At 58.8% G+C, this 15,930-nt stretch overlaps 1 protein-coding gene across 4 annotated transcripts in view; it reads right to left on the minus strand.

The window, feature by feature from the left end:
- Positions 1-11,792, minus strand: part of RNF157 (ring finger protein 157) — a 29,374-nt gene extending 17,582 nt beyond the window's left edge. For 3 of the 4 annotated variants that reach the window (XM_074555262.1, XM_074555263.1, XM_074555261.1), the window contains exons 1-4: positions 11,530-11,695; positions 6,241-6,359; positions 1,019-1,107; positions 264-410 (exon numbers count right to left, since the gene is read on the minus strand). In XM_074555262.1, coding sequence (XP_074411363.1) covers positions 264-410; positions 1,019-1,107; positions 6,241-6,359; positions 11,530-11,617 — 443 coding nt within the window. In that variant the 5' untranslated portion in view covers positions 11,618-11,695. Of the gene's footprint in view, positions 1-263; positions 411-1,018; positions 1,108-6,240; positions 6,360-11,529 lie in introns of all 4 variants that reach the window. The other variant, XM_074555264.1, reaches the window with a different exon arrangement.
- Positions 11,793-15,930: the final 4,138 nt, after the last annotated feature.

A 15,930-nucleotide genomic window follows, 5' to 3' on the forward strand; every position in this document is an offset into this window, starting at 1 on the left:
GGCCTGGCTGGGGGGTGACACAGGCCTGGCTGGGGGGTGACACAGGCCAGGCTGGGGAGTGACACAGGCCTGTTTGGGGAGTGACACAGGCCAAGCTGGGGGGTGACACAGGCCTGGCTGGGGGGTGACATAGGCCTGGCTGGGGGGTGACACAGGCCAAGCTGGGGGGTGACACAGGCCAAGCTGGGGGGTGACACAGGCCAAGCTGGGAGGTGACACAGGCCTGTTTGGGGGGTGACACAGGCCTGTTTGGGGCCCCTCACCTCGCCACCCCGTTGTGGAACTCCTCAGTTGCCTGGTAGTAGATGGTTATGGCCACACGGGCGTCTGTGTCGAAGGTGAACTCCACATTGTAGTGCACCTTGGCTTTGCTCACTTCTTCCCCCGGGGTCTTCACCTCCTCCGAGCACCTGGGGAGCACAGAGGGTGCAGGAGATGGTCTTTGGGATGCTCCAGGACTAAAAGGGGCTGCTGCCCTCCAACGGGGGACACTGAGGCACAGCAAGGACGCGCCTGTGGGCTGGGCAGTGCCGCAGACAGATTTGAGCCCTAATCCCGCATCCCCCGGCCCTGCCGCAATCCCCAGCCTCCCTCCAGCAAAGCCTTCGGAAGGTGGGGGAGGAAGAAGAAGCAAAGCACTTCAAAGGCAGCGCTAAAATCCTTTAATCCTGCGGCACTGCCTGTGCTGGCATGCGGGAATGAGAGGGGAAGGGCAGGAGCTCATCCTCCATCCTGAATGAGAGCAGCCCCAGGAACCAGGAGGGGAAGGACAGGGGCTCATCCTCCATCCCGCAGGAATGAGAGCAGGGGAAGGGCAGGGGCTCATCCTCCATCCTGAATGAGAGCAGGGGAAGGACAGGGGCTCACCCTCCATCGTGCAGGAATGAGAACGGCCCCGGGAGCCAGGAGGGGAAGGGCAGGGGCTCATCCTCCATCCCGCTGGAATGAGAGCAGCCCTGTGCCCAGCATCCCTGGGGCACCCAGCAGGACCCCCCCTGCCCGCGGGGTCAGGACTCACTTGACGAGGCGCAGGGTGTCCTTGCGGATGTTGATTAAACTCCTGAGGGTCTTCACGGGTTCCTGAGGAGGTGGAGCAGCATAAGGGAACTAGGACGAGAGAGACACCGCTGAAGGCAGAGCACATGGGGGCACTGCTATGGCTCTGGGCCCCCCAATGACCCCAATGCCCTACAGAGGGAATTGGGGTGGCCTGGGCATCCTGATGGGTACTGAGCACCTGCAGCTCCTGCTGGCACTTGGGCACCAGGCAGCACGGTGACATCCCTCCATAAAGAGCCCAGGACAGCAGGGACAGTGTCACTGGGGAGGGGACACAGAGGGGCTGTTCCTTGTCCCTTTGGCTGGAGGCGGATGGGGGGCACAGGGCAGCAGCTGCTGATGGATTTTTATGCTGCTGGATGAGGCTGGGCAGAGCTGAGGCTCCCTCCCTGCCCGCCAGCCAAGAAAAAACAGGCACAAGTGTCCCTGTGGTGGATGGGATTTGGGTGGTGGAATCCTGCCAGCCCCGTGCCCAGAGCAGAGAGCCAGCAAAGTGTCTGGGCAGGAGCAGGCAGGCAGCAGCATCCCTCCCCCAAGGTGACATTGTGACATTGTCCTTCGCACTCCTTTCTGTGCACTTGACAGGGGCTACAGGGCTCCTCGGGAGAGGGGACACAGGGGTGGCACCATGGGGACACCCTCTCCTTGGCACTGCAGCCACCCAGGGGACACTGAGGGTGCTGAGGAAGGGGCACAGAACTCACCTCCCCCCTCTCCATCTCCATCTCCCCACAGCCCTGACTAAGGCATTGGCAAGCTGCCGCCATGTGCCAAGGGACAGCCAGAGCCAGGAGGGTGTCAGGTGCCGTCAGGGATGGTCCAAGAGCCTCAGCTGCTGCCTCTGGAGAGGGAACAGTGTCCCACTGTCCCTCAGCAAGGCACCCACTGCACCCCAGTACCAAGGGGATAAGAGTGAATTGCAGGTGGCACTTGGGGATGCCCTGCAGGGAGCATGCAAGGCATCCATGCCCTGCCCATGTCACATTTCCCATTTCCCTGGTGCTCTCAGATGGGACAACCATCATCACCTCAGCTGTCCTCAAAGCCATCCCCACCTTTCCTGTCCCCAAGGCAGAGCAGGGATGGCACTGGGGGACCCGTGCTGGGCTCAGAGGGCCAGGCTGGGACAGGCAGCTGCAGAACCCCCCAGTGCAGGCACAGCTCTGTCCCATCCCTGCTCCACCATCCCACAGCTGCCACTGAAGGCAGATTAAAGCTAGGCTGGGCACAGCATGGCTGATGGCATCAGAGGCTTTGGGCATGAATTGCCAGCACTGTGGAACTGCCTCCCACTGCTCTCACCCTCCGCAGGAGGGGAAAAGGGCAGCAGAGTCATTAAACTGCTGCTAACGAACTTCTGTGTGAGTCACTGAACGTGCACCTGCAGAACTGAGCACCTGCAGAGCCACCCAGTGCAGCTGGAGGGGAGAGAGTGAGAACATGCTCCAGGCTGAACTGAGCCTGTCGTGACAGGCTGTGCCATGTCGTGATACATCCCTTGCTATTCAAACTAATGCAGTCACCCAAAATTGCTTGTTGGCATCACTCAAACCATACCCAAACCAGCCCTGGCAGGGAAAGCACCCATGGGTGCACCCTCCCTCCTGCTGCAACAGCCAGGGGTGGGTGACAGGGATGGGGAAGTGCCACAGGCAAATTGTGCTCTGCAGAAACCACTTTGGGCTCTTTCACTCCCACGTGTGAAAAGCGCTTTTTGGGGGTGGTTGGATTTCTTTTTAAATTGAATTTTACAAGCCAGGCTTTGCATGTCAGAAAGGGGCTCTTCAGAGGACGTTTTGCATCTCCTCACTTTCAATCAAGCTGAAACACAACAGGAAAAAAAATGGGTGATGGTTGTGGAGAAGTTAAGAATGTCATCCACGTGCCTACAGCAACATTTGGTGCAGACCAGCTTTTGCTGAAGTGAAATAAAAACCACCCTCAAAAGTCTGTCTTGGGGTTTTTCTACAAGCAAACCCCAGCAGCTTTGCGTGGGCAGGGAAACCCAGTGGCACATTTCAACAGCTCCTGGCTTCCCCTGTGCTCCCTGAGTGCCTCCAGCAGCTGCTCTGCTCCTCAGCCCCTGCATGGTGGCAGCTACTTCACCTGCAACGCCCTTCCCAGCCCCTTGGGAACCTGTTCCCAGCTGGAAAATCCAGATTATCGTGTATCCGTGGAGGGGAGAGCCTGCACAGCCTCTGGCTGCCCTGCACATCCCTGAGCTGTTCATAGCTCAAAGTGCTCTGCTCACAGAGGACTTAGGACACAATTCCTCCAAGATCACCTGGCCCTGGATCCCCAAGGAACCCAAAATTAAGCCCCTACCAAAAAGCAGTGGCCATCTTTAATGTTTCCAGCCCCACCAGGGCTCTCCCAGAAGGTCAGAAAGCAGAAATATCACAAAGCAGCATCAGGACAGGGCCTGGGGGCAGCATCAGAGAGACCCAAGTGTTGTCTGGACACAGGCTGGGACCAGAACCAACACAGATCCCCCCAGCTCCTCCCTGAGCCCCCAAAACTGGCCTGACCCAAAGTCCAGCCCCAGCACTGCCCCTGCTCCCCAGGGAGATGGGATCTTGGGTCTTGGTCACAGCTCTGCAGCCCAGAGCCATCGCTCATCAAATGGAGCAGGACAATTCAGCTCATGATGCTGGATTAATTCTCTCTGCTGTTTCCAAGCTGTTCCTTTGCCTTCCCTGCTGCTCTGCTGACATGGGAACTGCTCACTGGGCAGTTTAGAGGCTTTTACTGTAATCAAGAGGATTTCTCAACACTCCCTGCTGGAAGAGACCCTGAGTGCTGACATCTCATTTCCAGGGAAGCGCAGGGAGGGAGGGAGGGAAGGCTCTGCCTTGGCCCTCAGTGTTCCTGGGCTTTGTGGGTGCTCCTGGCCTTGATCCCTGCTCTGGCACAGCCCAGGGCTGGACACTTCCCTGCTGAAGGACCACACGATGCTGCCAAAGCACTACCAAAGCCAGCTCCAAGGAGGAAACAGGAACTTTACTGGCAGCAGGCAATGCCTGAGGGCTGGGCCAAAGCACCAGGCACATTTATCTCAACTTAACAGAAAAGTTATGGCGACTTTTAAGTCTCATCCTGAATCTTTTGAATATTTAACCCCCCAAACTCCTCCAACCAGTGGTGGTGAGTTGTCCCATTGCTGAGAGAGACCTGGATGAGGGGGGACATCATTCCCAGGCTGAACCCCTGCTCTCATTTCCTCCCTTTCCAAAGGCAGCAAGCACAAAAACCATCTCCAGGAGCCTGGAGTGTAGGGACCCCCCTCCAGCTGGGTTCCCTTGTGCCCTGAGAGAGCTGGAGCTGGCAGCACCCAGCACTGCAAAACCCATCCATGCCTCACCCAGCCTCAACCTACCCCTGGCCATTTAATTATTATTTTATTTATTTTATTTTATTTTATTTCTTCCCCTTCCTTGCTAGAGTTTGGAGAGTAATTTCATCTGCTCCTGTCCAAGCTGCTCTAATCCCCTGAACCACACCAGGGCCTCTGTGTTGTGTGCCCTCCTGTCTGGGATATAGCTCCTGGATGAGATGGGGAAGGCAAGAGAAAACTCAGCTCTTGGAGAGGGAATGAGAGAGGAACTCAATTAAATCAGCCCAATTCCCCTTCACCACCAGTCCTGGATAGGAGACAGGCTGCAACAGTGTGAAAAATGCATGTATTTTATGATTGGCTTTTTGCAAATATTAAAATGAATATTACATGTGTTGTGTTAGAAAGTAATGCTGTATTAATTCTCTTAAGCAGTGTGTTAAATACAGTTTTAGGTTATAAAGAATGTTAAAATAGAAACTATACTATGTAGGATACTTTTTTTAAAGAAAGGACTCACACTGAGATAGCAGCCACAGGACACCTGAATCTTTCAGAGAAAAAGAATTTATTGCCCCATTATCAGAAGAAATGAACTTCTTCCTGCCTCGAAGGCGCTGTTAGGATTCAGAGGAAGAAGTTGACACTGACCAGACAGAATCCTGTGTTTGAATGGAATTTATGCATCTTGTATGAGGTGTATGAATATACAACAGGCTGTTGTTTTTAAGGGTTAATCCTCTGTTAATGTGGGGCCTTTTTCGGGCTTGTGCTGCCCAGAAAAAGGTACCCAGACATCCATAACTGTTTGTATTTATTATCTCATATTGTCCTAAATTCAATTTGTCCAAATTATAATTACTCTAATTGTATCACTATTTTTTATAGCCATTTTATTACTATTAAACTTTTAAAATTTTAAAAACAAGTGATTGGCGTTTTTCCCAAGCAGGGAATCAGCCCTCGTATGAGCCATCAGAAAATCCTCTCCAGGTGGGCTTGGCAGGCTCTGCCCGTGGAAGGGACACTTGGCAGCCCGTGGAGGGGACAGCCAGCAGCCTGTCCCGCATCCCCTGTCACACTCAGTCTGTCACACACAGTCCCTGTCACACATATCCCCCTGTCACACTCAGCCTGACCCATGCTCCCTGTCCTGCGCCCCCCTGTCCCGCACACCCCCTGTCACACTCAGCCTGTCCCTGTCACACAGTCCCTGTCACACTCAGCCTGTCCTGCACATCCCCCATGTCACACACAGCCTGTCCCACACACCCCCTGTCACACTCAGCCTGTCCCGCACACCCCTCATGTCACACTCAGCCTGTCCCATGCTCCCTGTCCTGCGCCCCCCTATCCCACTCAGCCTGTCCTGCATCCCCTGTCACACACCTCCTGTCACACTCAGCCTGTCCTGCACACCCCCTATCACACACCCCCTGTCACACTCAGTCCCTGTCACACTCAGCCTGTCCCGCACAACCCCTGTCACACACAGGCTGTCACACACACCCTGTCCCACACACCCCCTGTCACACTCAGCCTGTCCCATGCTCCCTGTCCTGTGCCCCCCTGTCACACTCAGCCTGTCCTGCACATCCCCCATGTCACACTCAGCCTGTGACACACCCCATGTGACACACAGCCTGTCACACACACCCTCCATCACACTCAGCCTGTCCCGCACATCCCCTGTCACACACACCCCCTTGTCACACTCAGCCTGTCCCGCACACCCCTCATGTCACACACACCCCCTGTTACACACACCCCCTTTCACACTCAGTCTCCCCGGTTCGGGCCGTGCCGGTGCCCGGTTCCCCCCGGTGCCCGCTTCCCCCGGTACCCACCACCACGGGCCGGTTGCCCAGGAAGTTGAGGTCGCTGTTCTCGCCGAACAGGTAGCCCTCGGGGTGCGTGGAGTCGAACTTCTCCCCGCCCATGATGAAGTGGTTGGCGAAGTAACTCCCTGAAACGAGAGCACAGCGAGCGCCTGAGCCCAGGGGAGCGGCACCGAGGCACCGGATCGATGGCTCGGAGGTGACTTTGTCCCCAGGGTCACCTTGCTGGGAGCCTTTCTGGTTGAGCTCACACACTGAGGCTGCCGAGGACCAGCTCCCTGCCTGCCCTCCCCTCCTCCTGCATCCCACCCGCTCCAGCACCAGCTCCGAGCCGGGATAGGGAGAGACGCGGGGCTCCAGCCCCACGGCAGCGCTGGCCCTCGGGGCTGCTCCATCCCTGCTCCCCTTTCCCTGTCTGGGACACCCCTGTGAGCCCCAGCACGGCCTGAGCCACCCAAGGTCACCCTGACCTTCAGCCATCCCCGCCCTGGCAGGAGCGGATGGATCCTGGCCCGTGGGGCAGCAGAGCAGCGCTAATCCCGGCCATAAACAGCCCCAGAGGAGGCAGGAGAGGCAGGGGCACGGCCTGACCTGCAGAGAGCCCCGGAGGAGCCAGGCTGGCTCCCACAACCCGGGGATGCTGCTGGGAAGGGCAGCACAGAGCCAGATACAGCCCAGGGCTGCTCCTGCTCTGATGCCACAGACCTGGGTGCCACCCAGTGCAGCGTGTCCCCAGCCATTCACTGCCCAGGGCTGCTCCTGCTCAGATGCCACAGACCTGGGTGCCACCCAGGGCAGCACAGAGCCAGATAGAGCCCAGGGCAGCTCCTGCTCTGATGCCACAGACCTGGGTGCCACCCAGGGCAGCGTGTCCCCAGGGAGACACTGCCCAGGCTGCTACTGGCCTGATGCCACAGAGTGTCCCCAGGCAGACACTGCCCAGGCTGGCTGCAGCTGCCACCAGGAAGGTGAGCAAAGCACAACTGACCCAAGTTCTGTCAGTTCTCAGCCTGCAGCCTTCCCTAAGAAGGGCTCACCTGTGCAAGGCAGGATTTTGGGGTCCTGTAGACCCTCCAGGAGGTCAGCACCTGCCCTGCAGAGTGCTCCACGTTGCCCTGATGAACGCTGGGCAATGACCAGGGTTCTTTCTTCCCTCACAGAGCCAAAACACCGGAATGTGCCGGCCCTGAGCTGGGAGCAGCCCCCAGGTCAGGCACTTCTCCACCCCAGGGGAGTTTCCTTCCAGCCCAGCCAGGAGACAACTGGTGCCTGCTCCTTGTCTGTGAGAGCTGGGCTGTGTGGGGAAAGCATGCTGTGGCACGGGACCTGGCCAGGCAGGAGGGCTGGGACTTGAGGTGGGAAAAAAGGGAAAGGTGGACAGGGATGGGGGAGCAGCAAGGGGTGAGCAGAAGCTCCAGGATATGTCAGATATGGACACAGTGTCCTGCATCCTGACAGCCACAGGGACAGGGTTTAGCTTATAAAAACCCCAAAGCCATCAGCACAGATCCATCTGCACCCCTCTGGGGGATACCCCAAAACCAAACATTTGGGCACCACAGATAAAGGAGCTTAATCCTGGGCTGCAGCTCTGCAATCAGCTTCCAACAGAGGCAGGGCCTGTCCAGGGCTGGATCAGGCTTTAATCCTGCACTGAGACCCAAAACGGAGCCCAAAGCACAAGGGGAGGAGTAGGAGGGAGGTAACTCTGGGCCAGGAGGGAGGAGTGGGGTCCCACAGCTCTGCCCCATGGCACACAGTGGGGTCCCACAGCTCTGCCCCATGGCACAGAGTGAGGTCCCACAGCTCTGCCCCATGGCACAGAGTGAGGTCCCACAGCTCTGCCCCATGGCGCACAGTGGGGTCACACAGCTCTGCCCCATGGCACACAGTGGATTCACACAGCTCTGCCCCAGCCCCTGGCACAGCCATGCCTGGATGCAGCCAGCCCCTGAGCAAACGTCGTCCATCAATTATTGATGCCTGCTGCTTTCAGGTCTCATTTTCCATCTACATAATTTATAGGCAGCTCGCCTGGAAGGACTCGGCCAGGTGGAAAAAACAAAGCCTCCAGAGCAAAGTGCCTTCAGAGCTGCCTGCAACAGCACAGCCAGGGGAGAACGGGGCCATCCAGAGCTCTTCCTGACACTGACTTGGAGCAAAAGCAGGAGATGGCAAAAAATTTACATTGAAACATGGAGAAAGCCACCCCAGCAGTGAGGAAAAGCTGGAAAATGGAGCACAGGCTCTCTGTGATTTGCCCAGCCAGGGTTTAGTGCGTGCTGGGGGCTCCCACAGGATGGGCAGAGCAGGTGAGGACCACGCTGCCATCACCCAGTCTCCCTGCCAGGGGTTGGGAGCATCCCTGGGTGCTGCAGGCTCCCAGCACATCCCCCTGAGGCTACAACTCCCTCTTGACAGCAGGCAGAACCAGCTCTGTGCTCCCTCCCAGGAAGGGTCCTCCTTGCTGTTAAACAAGAGGTTGAGTCGTGCCAGGATTTCCAGGGAAGCACCAGCACAGGAAAGCCCAGGGAATCAGCTGGAGCGTGTCAGTGACCCCCTGGGCATGGCTGGGGGCAGGGAAGCACCTTCCCAGCCACAGCCACCTTATCATGGGCTGCTGTAAATCCAACACCTCCTCCCAGGGAAGGAGAGCCTGTCAAGGACAGCCACATCTCAGGAAAGGCTGCACAGAGCGGCTGCTGGAAAGGAGGAATAAACCCCAGCTGCCTCAGGTTCCCGGCAAAAAAAATGTCTGTGTGTCCTGCACATCTGCTGGCTCACATCTGGCAGCAGCTGTCAGCTGCTTTTCCCCATGAGGGGCAGCGATGCCACCTTGTCCAGCTGACAGAGAAGGGTGAGGACCCTCGTGTGTGACATGCCCTGCACTGTGCCCCAGCCACCACCGCCCTGCTGGGCTCTGGCACTGCAGCCTCTGGCTCTCCAAAGCTGCTAAACCAGAAAAACTCATTCCCAGCTCATCCCTGGTGAGGGAAGCACAGGTTTGCACAGCCTGCAGTCAGCCCAGACAGTGGCACAGCACGGTGCTGGCACAGGGACACCCTGCGGTCACGGGTGCCAGCACAGGGCACCGGGATGGGCTGGGTAAAGGCTCTGGGTGCTTCTGCCCCTGGGCAGCCCGTTATTTAATTCTGTGCTCAAAGCAGGCAGCCAGAGCCAGCAGCAGCCAGAGCTGAGGCCAAACCCTGCCCCAGCACTGCTGTGTCAGCCCTCGGCCCTGCCACCACCTGGGCTTGTGCCCCACGCCTGGGGGGCACTGCTGCATTGATCCCTGTGCTCCTGCCCCTGCTCAGTGCCCCATGTGCCCCAGGGGAGCTTGGTGCCACTCTCAGCTGGGGACAGGGGCTGAAAGCTGAGGACTTGCCCCAAAAGCCATCCCAGTAGGCTCCATCTACAGCCCCCGCTAGCTCTTCTGGCCAGTGCCAGCCATGGAAGTAAATCTCAGCCTTTGTTTAAAAATTATGGCTTAACTAATCCCATTGACCCTGTCTGCAGGGAATGGGACCCCCAGGATAGGGAGATGCTAAACTGGGACCAGACACAGCTGCCCTATTCCCACAGGCTGCACTGGCCATCCTGAAGGAGCCCACAGCCAAAGCCACATCCCAGAGAGAGGAAAATACCCCAAGGTCCCATGAGATTCCCCTCCAGAAGCACATTTCCAAGGCAGTGGCTGTTTCCAGGTGGCTTTTGAGGTGAGGGAGGTGCTGCTGGCACAGCAGAATCAGCTCCTCTGCCCAGCACGTCCTCCCTCGGCTGCCGGCAGCGCTGGAGGCAAATCCCATCGGATTAAAGGCAAACCAGCCATAATCCCCCCGGGCCACCAGCCTGCCCTTGTCCCTGTGCAGATGGCTGTGTCACCTGGGCACCTCCTGCCCTTCTCCTGAGGACCCTGGGCAGCAGCAGGACCATTCCCCAGCTCTGCCCAGAGCCAGCAGTGCGACCAGACCAGCTGAGCACAGCCAGGAGCCCCAGGCTCCCCCTGCAAGCTGGAGCTGAGCATCAGCCTGGTGAGCTCTGCAGCTGAGATGGGCTTGGAAGTGCTCAGCTGGCTGCACTTGCACCCTCCACTCCTTTGCACACAGATATTTCAAGAGCCCCTAAATAAAACAGGGTCCCAAGGGGAAAACTTGTCATGCACGGAGACACTGTCCCTACAAAGAGCAATCCCATGGGTGGGCTGGTCCAGCCTCACCTGGCATCAAAGGGACAGAGGCCTTGAAACCACGTAAAAAAGGGAGCTGGGGAGCCCTGCAGGAGGCCAGGCTGTCAAGGATCAGCCATCTCCAGCCAGCTGTGCAACCTATTTTAGATTAAAATTAAAAAAAAAAAAAGGCAAGCACAGCTTTTCAGGACAAGCACAGGGTTTGTGTTGGGCTGTAATTTTTGCTAAGGAGGTCTTTAGTTGTAATTAGTGAATAATTTGCCACGGCACTAACGATCTGAGCGTTTACCTTATCCTATTAACTACCAAAATAGTTACCTATTAATAATATTTAGTGCTGCAAGGATCCTGGGCAGTCTCCTCTCACGGCACACACGGTGCTGTGGGGCATCACCCAGCGAGGCCGGGATTTCTGCGGCTCTGAAGCCGAGGGCTGGACCCCACCAGCCCTCCCTCCCCCTCGGCCACCGCTCAGCCCGGCCCTTGCAGGGAAAAGCGAGGCACGGAGGGGAGGGACGGATTTTCCAAGGTCACGCACAAGGTTTGAGCCAGGGCCGGCTTGGGGAGCGGGAGATGAATCGCAGCGAGCCCCGAGGCGCGGAGAGGAGCCGGGAAGGGGAGGGATCCCCAGGGCAGGGGCTGGGGTGCTCCGATGGGGCAGAGGAGGGAGGGATCCCCTCCAATCCCTCCCACCCCAGCCTCCCTCATCCTCCCGGGAATTTAAACCCAGGATTTTCCCGAGCAGCCAGCACCGGAGTGACCGGCTATAAAAAGCAACTCCGGAGCTCGGTGCCGCAGACCACGGCTACAGAAATCATGATGACAATAATGTCATTAAAGTCGCGTCAACTCAGCCAAGTTTGGGAAGGAGGGTGTGCGGGCAGAGGGGCTCCGGGAGAGGGGGGACCCCCATCCTTCCCATGCCGAACTCACGCAGGGAGCCCCGCAGCAGACCCAGATTTTCAGGGTGCCCCCCCGTGCGTCAGGGTTTGTTTTGGGGTGCGCAGGGTCACCCCGCCCGCAGCAAGGTCGTGCCCGGTGCCCGCCCGACTCGCTCCCCTCTGTCCCTCCGCACCGGCGGCACCGGCACCCGAGACACCCCGGGGGCTCACCGGATTTCGGGGGGTATCTGTAGACGGAATTAGCGGGGATATCCACTTCCTCCACGCCTGCGTTCTGCCGGCTGGTCAGAGCCCCCATGGCCGGGCCGGGCTCAGCGGGCGGGGGGCGGCGGGGACTCGTCCCGCCCGGGACCGGGACGGGGGCCGGGAGCGGGGCTGGCGGCGGCCCCCGCCCGCAGCATCCTCCGCTCGCTGCGCTCCGCTCTGCGCCGCGCCCGGCGCCGCCTCCGCGGCACCGCGGGGCTGCGACACTCGGGGCGGGGCCGCATCGGCCGGCACGCCCCGGCCCGCCCGGGAGCGGAGGGGACGCGGTGCTGCCGGATCACCGTGCCCCGGTGCCCACCGCCCACCCAGCGGCGTCCCCGGCAGGTGCCGCTTACCTGTGCCCCACGCGTGTCCACAGTGCCACCCGCCTGCCATCCCCCGTGCCACCCAGTAGCGCTCAGGGGCCTCCTCGCCATCATCCGCCACCCTCGGGCTCCCCGCAGTGACTTCTGTCCAGCTCGCCCCCAGCCCCACAGCTGGGGGGCACCGAGCAGCACCCCCGGCTCAGGGACCCTCGGGGCAGGCTGGCCGTGGCCCCCTGTCCCTGTGAAGGTAACCCCTGAGGCCAGTGGGATGGCAGCGTTGAAGAGTGGGACTTCTGTAGGATTTAGGGGTTTAATTCCGACGGGCGGTCATTGCCCTGCTAGTTCAGGTGCAGGGGCCAGGCTTGAGTGGAAGCCTCCTCCCAAGGGACACCCCCTGCCGCTGGCGTGTCCCCTGGGAGGAGGACAAGCCCCCACTTTTCCCCACAGGTTATAGGGGAAGGATTTAGTGCAGCTGTTGGCACAGGACTGATCTCCTCCAGCAGCATTTTAGGGGTGCACAGCGCTGGGGAGTGGCCGGGTTAGAGCCCCCCCAGTGCTCATCTCCATCATCATCATCATCATCCCCATCCTACCCGGAGCACTTCTGGAGGCACGGAGCCGCCTGTCCGCTGCAGAGCACCCCGAGAGATTCCCCCAGTTGCCTCAGAGTTAAATTACTGGGAAGCACTGGTCGCCTCCTCATCTCCCTCTCGGAGCCGGAGAGGGAGGAAGGAGCCTCTGAGCGCTCACTTAACCCCGCCGGTGATTGATTAGTCCGGCAGCGCCGGTTAGTGGAGCATCACATGATTTTGATTTGAGTTGATAACACGAGCGCTATAAATATCAAACGGGAGATGTGCAGGGAGGCGGATCAGCTGCCCTGATGTCCTCGGCTGCTCGGTGCTGACGAGCAAAGGCCGTCCCTGGGGCTCCCCTCTCTGTCCCCTCCCTGCAGAGGGACACACGGATCCCCCTCCCATTGCTTCCCACCCACACAGCCCCAGGGGCAGCTGAGAAAGGCCAAATCACAGAGGCTTCGTGCCCTGTTTGCAGCCTGGCACTGTCACACCGGGACCCACATTGCCAGCAGTGACACCCTGTCCGTGCTGCTGGATGTCACACCTGGGCTGGCTGCCAGCAGGAGCACCGACTGAAGAGGAGGATTTAAGACTCCATGATCACAAAGGTCTTTTCCAACCCCAATGGCTCTCAGAGGAGCTGAGGGCAGCATCCACACTGGGAGCCTGATCCAGCTCTGGGTGCTGGTGCCCAGTTGGGAGTCCTGAGACCGCAGGAACAGATCCCAAACATTTTTTGGGGATCCTGTTCTACACACAGATAATTTAAAGCTCCAGCACAGCCCAGCATTGCTGAGCTGCCAGCCCCACTGCCCTGCTCCAGCCAGATACAGCGGGAAACTGGGAGAGGGAGCCAGCACATTTCATTAGCGGCACCGAGCAGACTGCAGGGCCTCAGTGCAGATAATAATTCAAAGTTCTCCCCGTGCAGATCCATAACCCGGCAGTCATTACACGCAGAGCTGCTGCCTGCATGCACGGCTCGTGGTTTTTTTCCCGGATTGCTGCAGCAGAGGATTTTGTAGGGCAGTGCCGCAGTGGAGCACGGGAGCGTGGCAGGAGCCGGGTACGGCGGCTTCGAGGGCAGGGTCCCTCCCAGCTCTGCTCAGCTGCACCTCCCAGCACTCATAAAGCCAGGAGAAACCCCAGCAGGGCCGACCTGGAGGGGCAATCCAGAGAAAATGCAATGTTTGAACCCAAAATGCACGTGCTGCTGGGCTGGGGGATGTGGGATGTGTGTGTGACACAGAGAGGGTCCCTCCTTGTGCTGAGAGGGAAACTGAGTCACGGTAGAGCACAGGAGGGTGTGCAGCCCACTCACAGCAGAAAAGGTTTGTCTGTACAGCCACTCCATTCCCAGTTCCCCCAGCATGAACTGGCACAAACTGGGGAAGCAGCAGAGCAGCCCCTGTGCTGGCTCTGCTCTGTGCAGTGGGGAGGGGGTGACCCTTCCTTGGTGCCTGCCCAGGGCTCCACAACTCCTGCCAGGGAAGGGCTGGGGGTCCCCTGGCCTGCAGGAGTGACCCCCAGGGTCCCAGGGCAGCACATCTGGAAGAGCATCTCAGCATGGAGAGGTGACAGCGAATCCTACCCCAAAAAGGGATCATTTTGAAGAACTCAGTCCTGCTGGCTTCTCCAAATGTCACCAGCACTGCTCTGTCACAGCTTTGGGTGCCAAGGGCCCATGAGCTGCACTCCCCTGGCTTTCCCAGGCCAGCTGCTCCCACCTCGAAGCCGTGCTGAGCCCATGGGTGGCCCTGGCAAGCAGGAGGTGCTGAGAGTCACCGGGGCTGCGTGCAGAGCCAGGTGGGTCTGGGATCCCTGCATCTGCAACTGCTCCTCTCACACCTCCCCTGCCTCCAGGCTGGTTTTGCTCCAAGAAGACAAAGCCACCAAAACCTTACTGGGCAAGCAGGACCCTCCACAGTGGAGGGAACCCCCTGAATACCTCAGGAGGATTCCAGCCTGGCAAACACAGCCTGGCATTGCTGGACTGCACCTGCATGGGACCAGCAGGACTCTGCAGAAGCCCCACAGAGGCCTCAGTGCTGGGGGCAACCAGCTGCAGATGCAGCTTGGAGTTTCCATTGCTCTGCCTCCTCATTCCCTCTGCCCTGGTCACCACCACCACATCCAAACCTCCCACAGCTCATCCCAGATCAACCTATTTTCACACCATGCATTGGCAAAGTCCCTTCTTTGTTTGGGGTTTAAATGCCAATTTTCCCTTTTTAATCAAAACGCTTCTAGGCACGAAGTGCACAAGTCCCACTTGGATTCACCAACCTGCTGTGGGGAGAGCACACAACGGGAGAGTTCATCCTTGCAGGCTGAGACTGGAGCTCCGAGTAATCAGGATTTTAAGCATTAACAAAAAATCCCAACACCCCCTTCCCCCAAACTGGGAGCTGCCCTGAACCCCACAGCCTTTACATGGCAGGGGTGTGGGGATGAAGAAGATGGGTCCCTGCCCCTGGCATCTGGTGAGGGTCCCATCCCCAGGGGAAGCTGTTCCCAGAGGGGAGAGACAGGCAGGGGGTTAGGGAGGGATCCCTGGAGGGGCAACAGGGTCCCAAAGAAGGAGGAGATGAGAGTTGGGGGAGCTTTGCTGAAGGAAGAGAGGAGCCTTGAGAAGGGAACGAGGGGTGAGCCTGACTGGGTTAACAGGGGTATCCAGGGATGGGCGGAGACCCCTCTCTGTGACCCCCCAACAGTGAACCCCCCTCTCCAACAACCTCTCAAACCGAACCTCCCTCAATAACCCCTAAACAGCTCCCCTCAATGAGCACCCCCCAAACTGAATCCCCTAAACAGCTCCACCCAATGAACGCCCCCCAAACTGACCCCCCAATAACCCCTAAACAGCTCCCCTCAATGAATGCCCCCCAAACTGACCCCCTCAATAACACCTAAACAGCTCCACCCAATGAACACCCCCCAAACTGAACCCCCTAAACAGCTCCACCCAATGAACGCCCTCCAAACTGATCCCCACCTCAATAACCCCTAAACAACTCCACCCAGTGAATGTCCCCCAAACTGACCCCCTCAATAACCCCTAAACAGCTCCCCTAAATGAACACCCCCCAAACTGAACCCCCTAAACAGCTCCCCTCAATGAATGCCCCCCAAACTGACCCCCTCAATAACCCCTAAACAGCTCCACCCAATGAACCTCCCCTCAATAGCCCCCCAACATCTCTCCTCAATGAGCGCCCCCAAGCCGAGCCCCTCTCAATGAACCTCCTCAATGAACGTGACGTCACCAACGCCTCATGATAAAACCCCCGTACAGCCAATCAGCGCCCGTTCTCCCGTTCTCCCTCCCTCCTGGCCCCGCCTCCGCCACCCCCAGCCAATCGCGGCGCCGCCTAGAGCCAAAACACAGGCGTTGGCCAATGGGGAGGCGCCGGGGCAGCTGGAAGGTTCGAAACCGGCGGTGGGCGGGGCGCGGGGCGCGGCGG

Source organism: Zonotrichia albicollis, chromosome 19, assembly GCF_047830755.1.
Source record: "Zonotrichia albicollis isolate bZonAlb1 chromosome 19, bZonAlb1.hap1, whole genome shotgun sequence".
NCBI classification, from domain to species: Eukaryota; Metazoa; Chordata; class Aves; order Passeriformes; family Passerellidae; genus Zonotrichia; species Zonotrichia albicollis.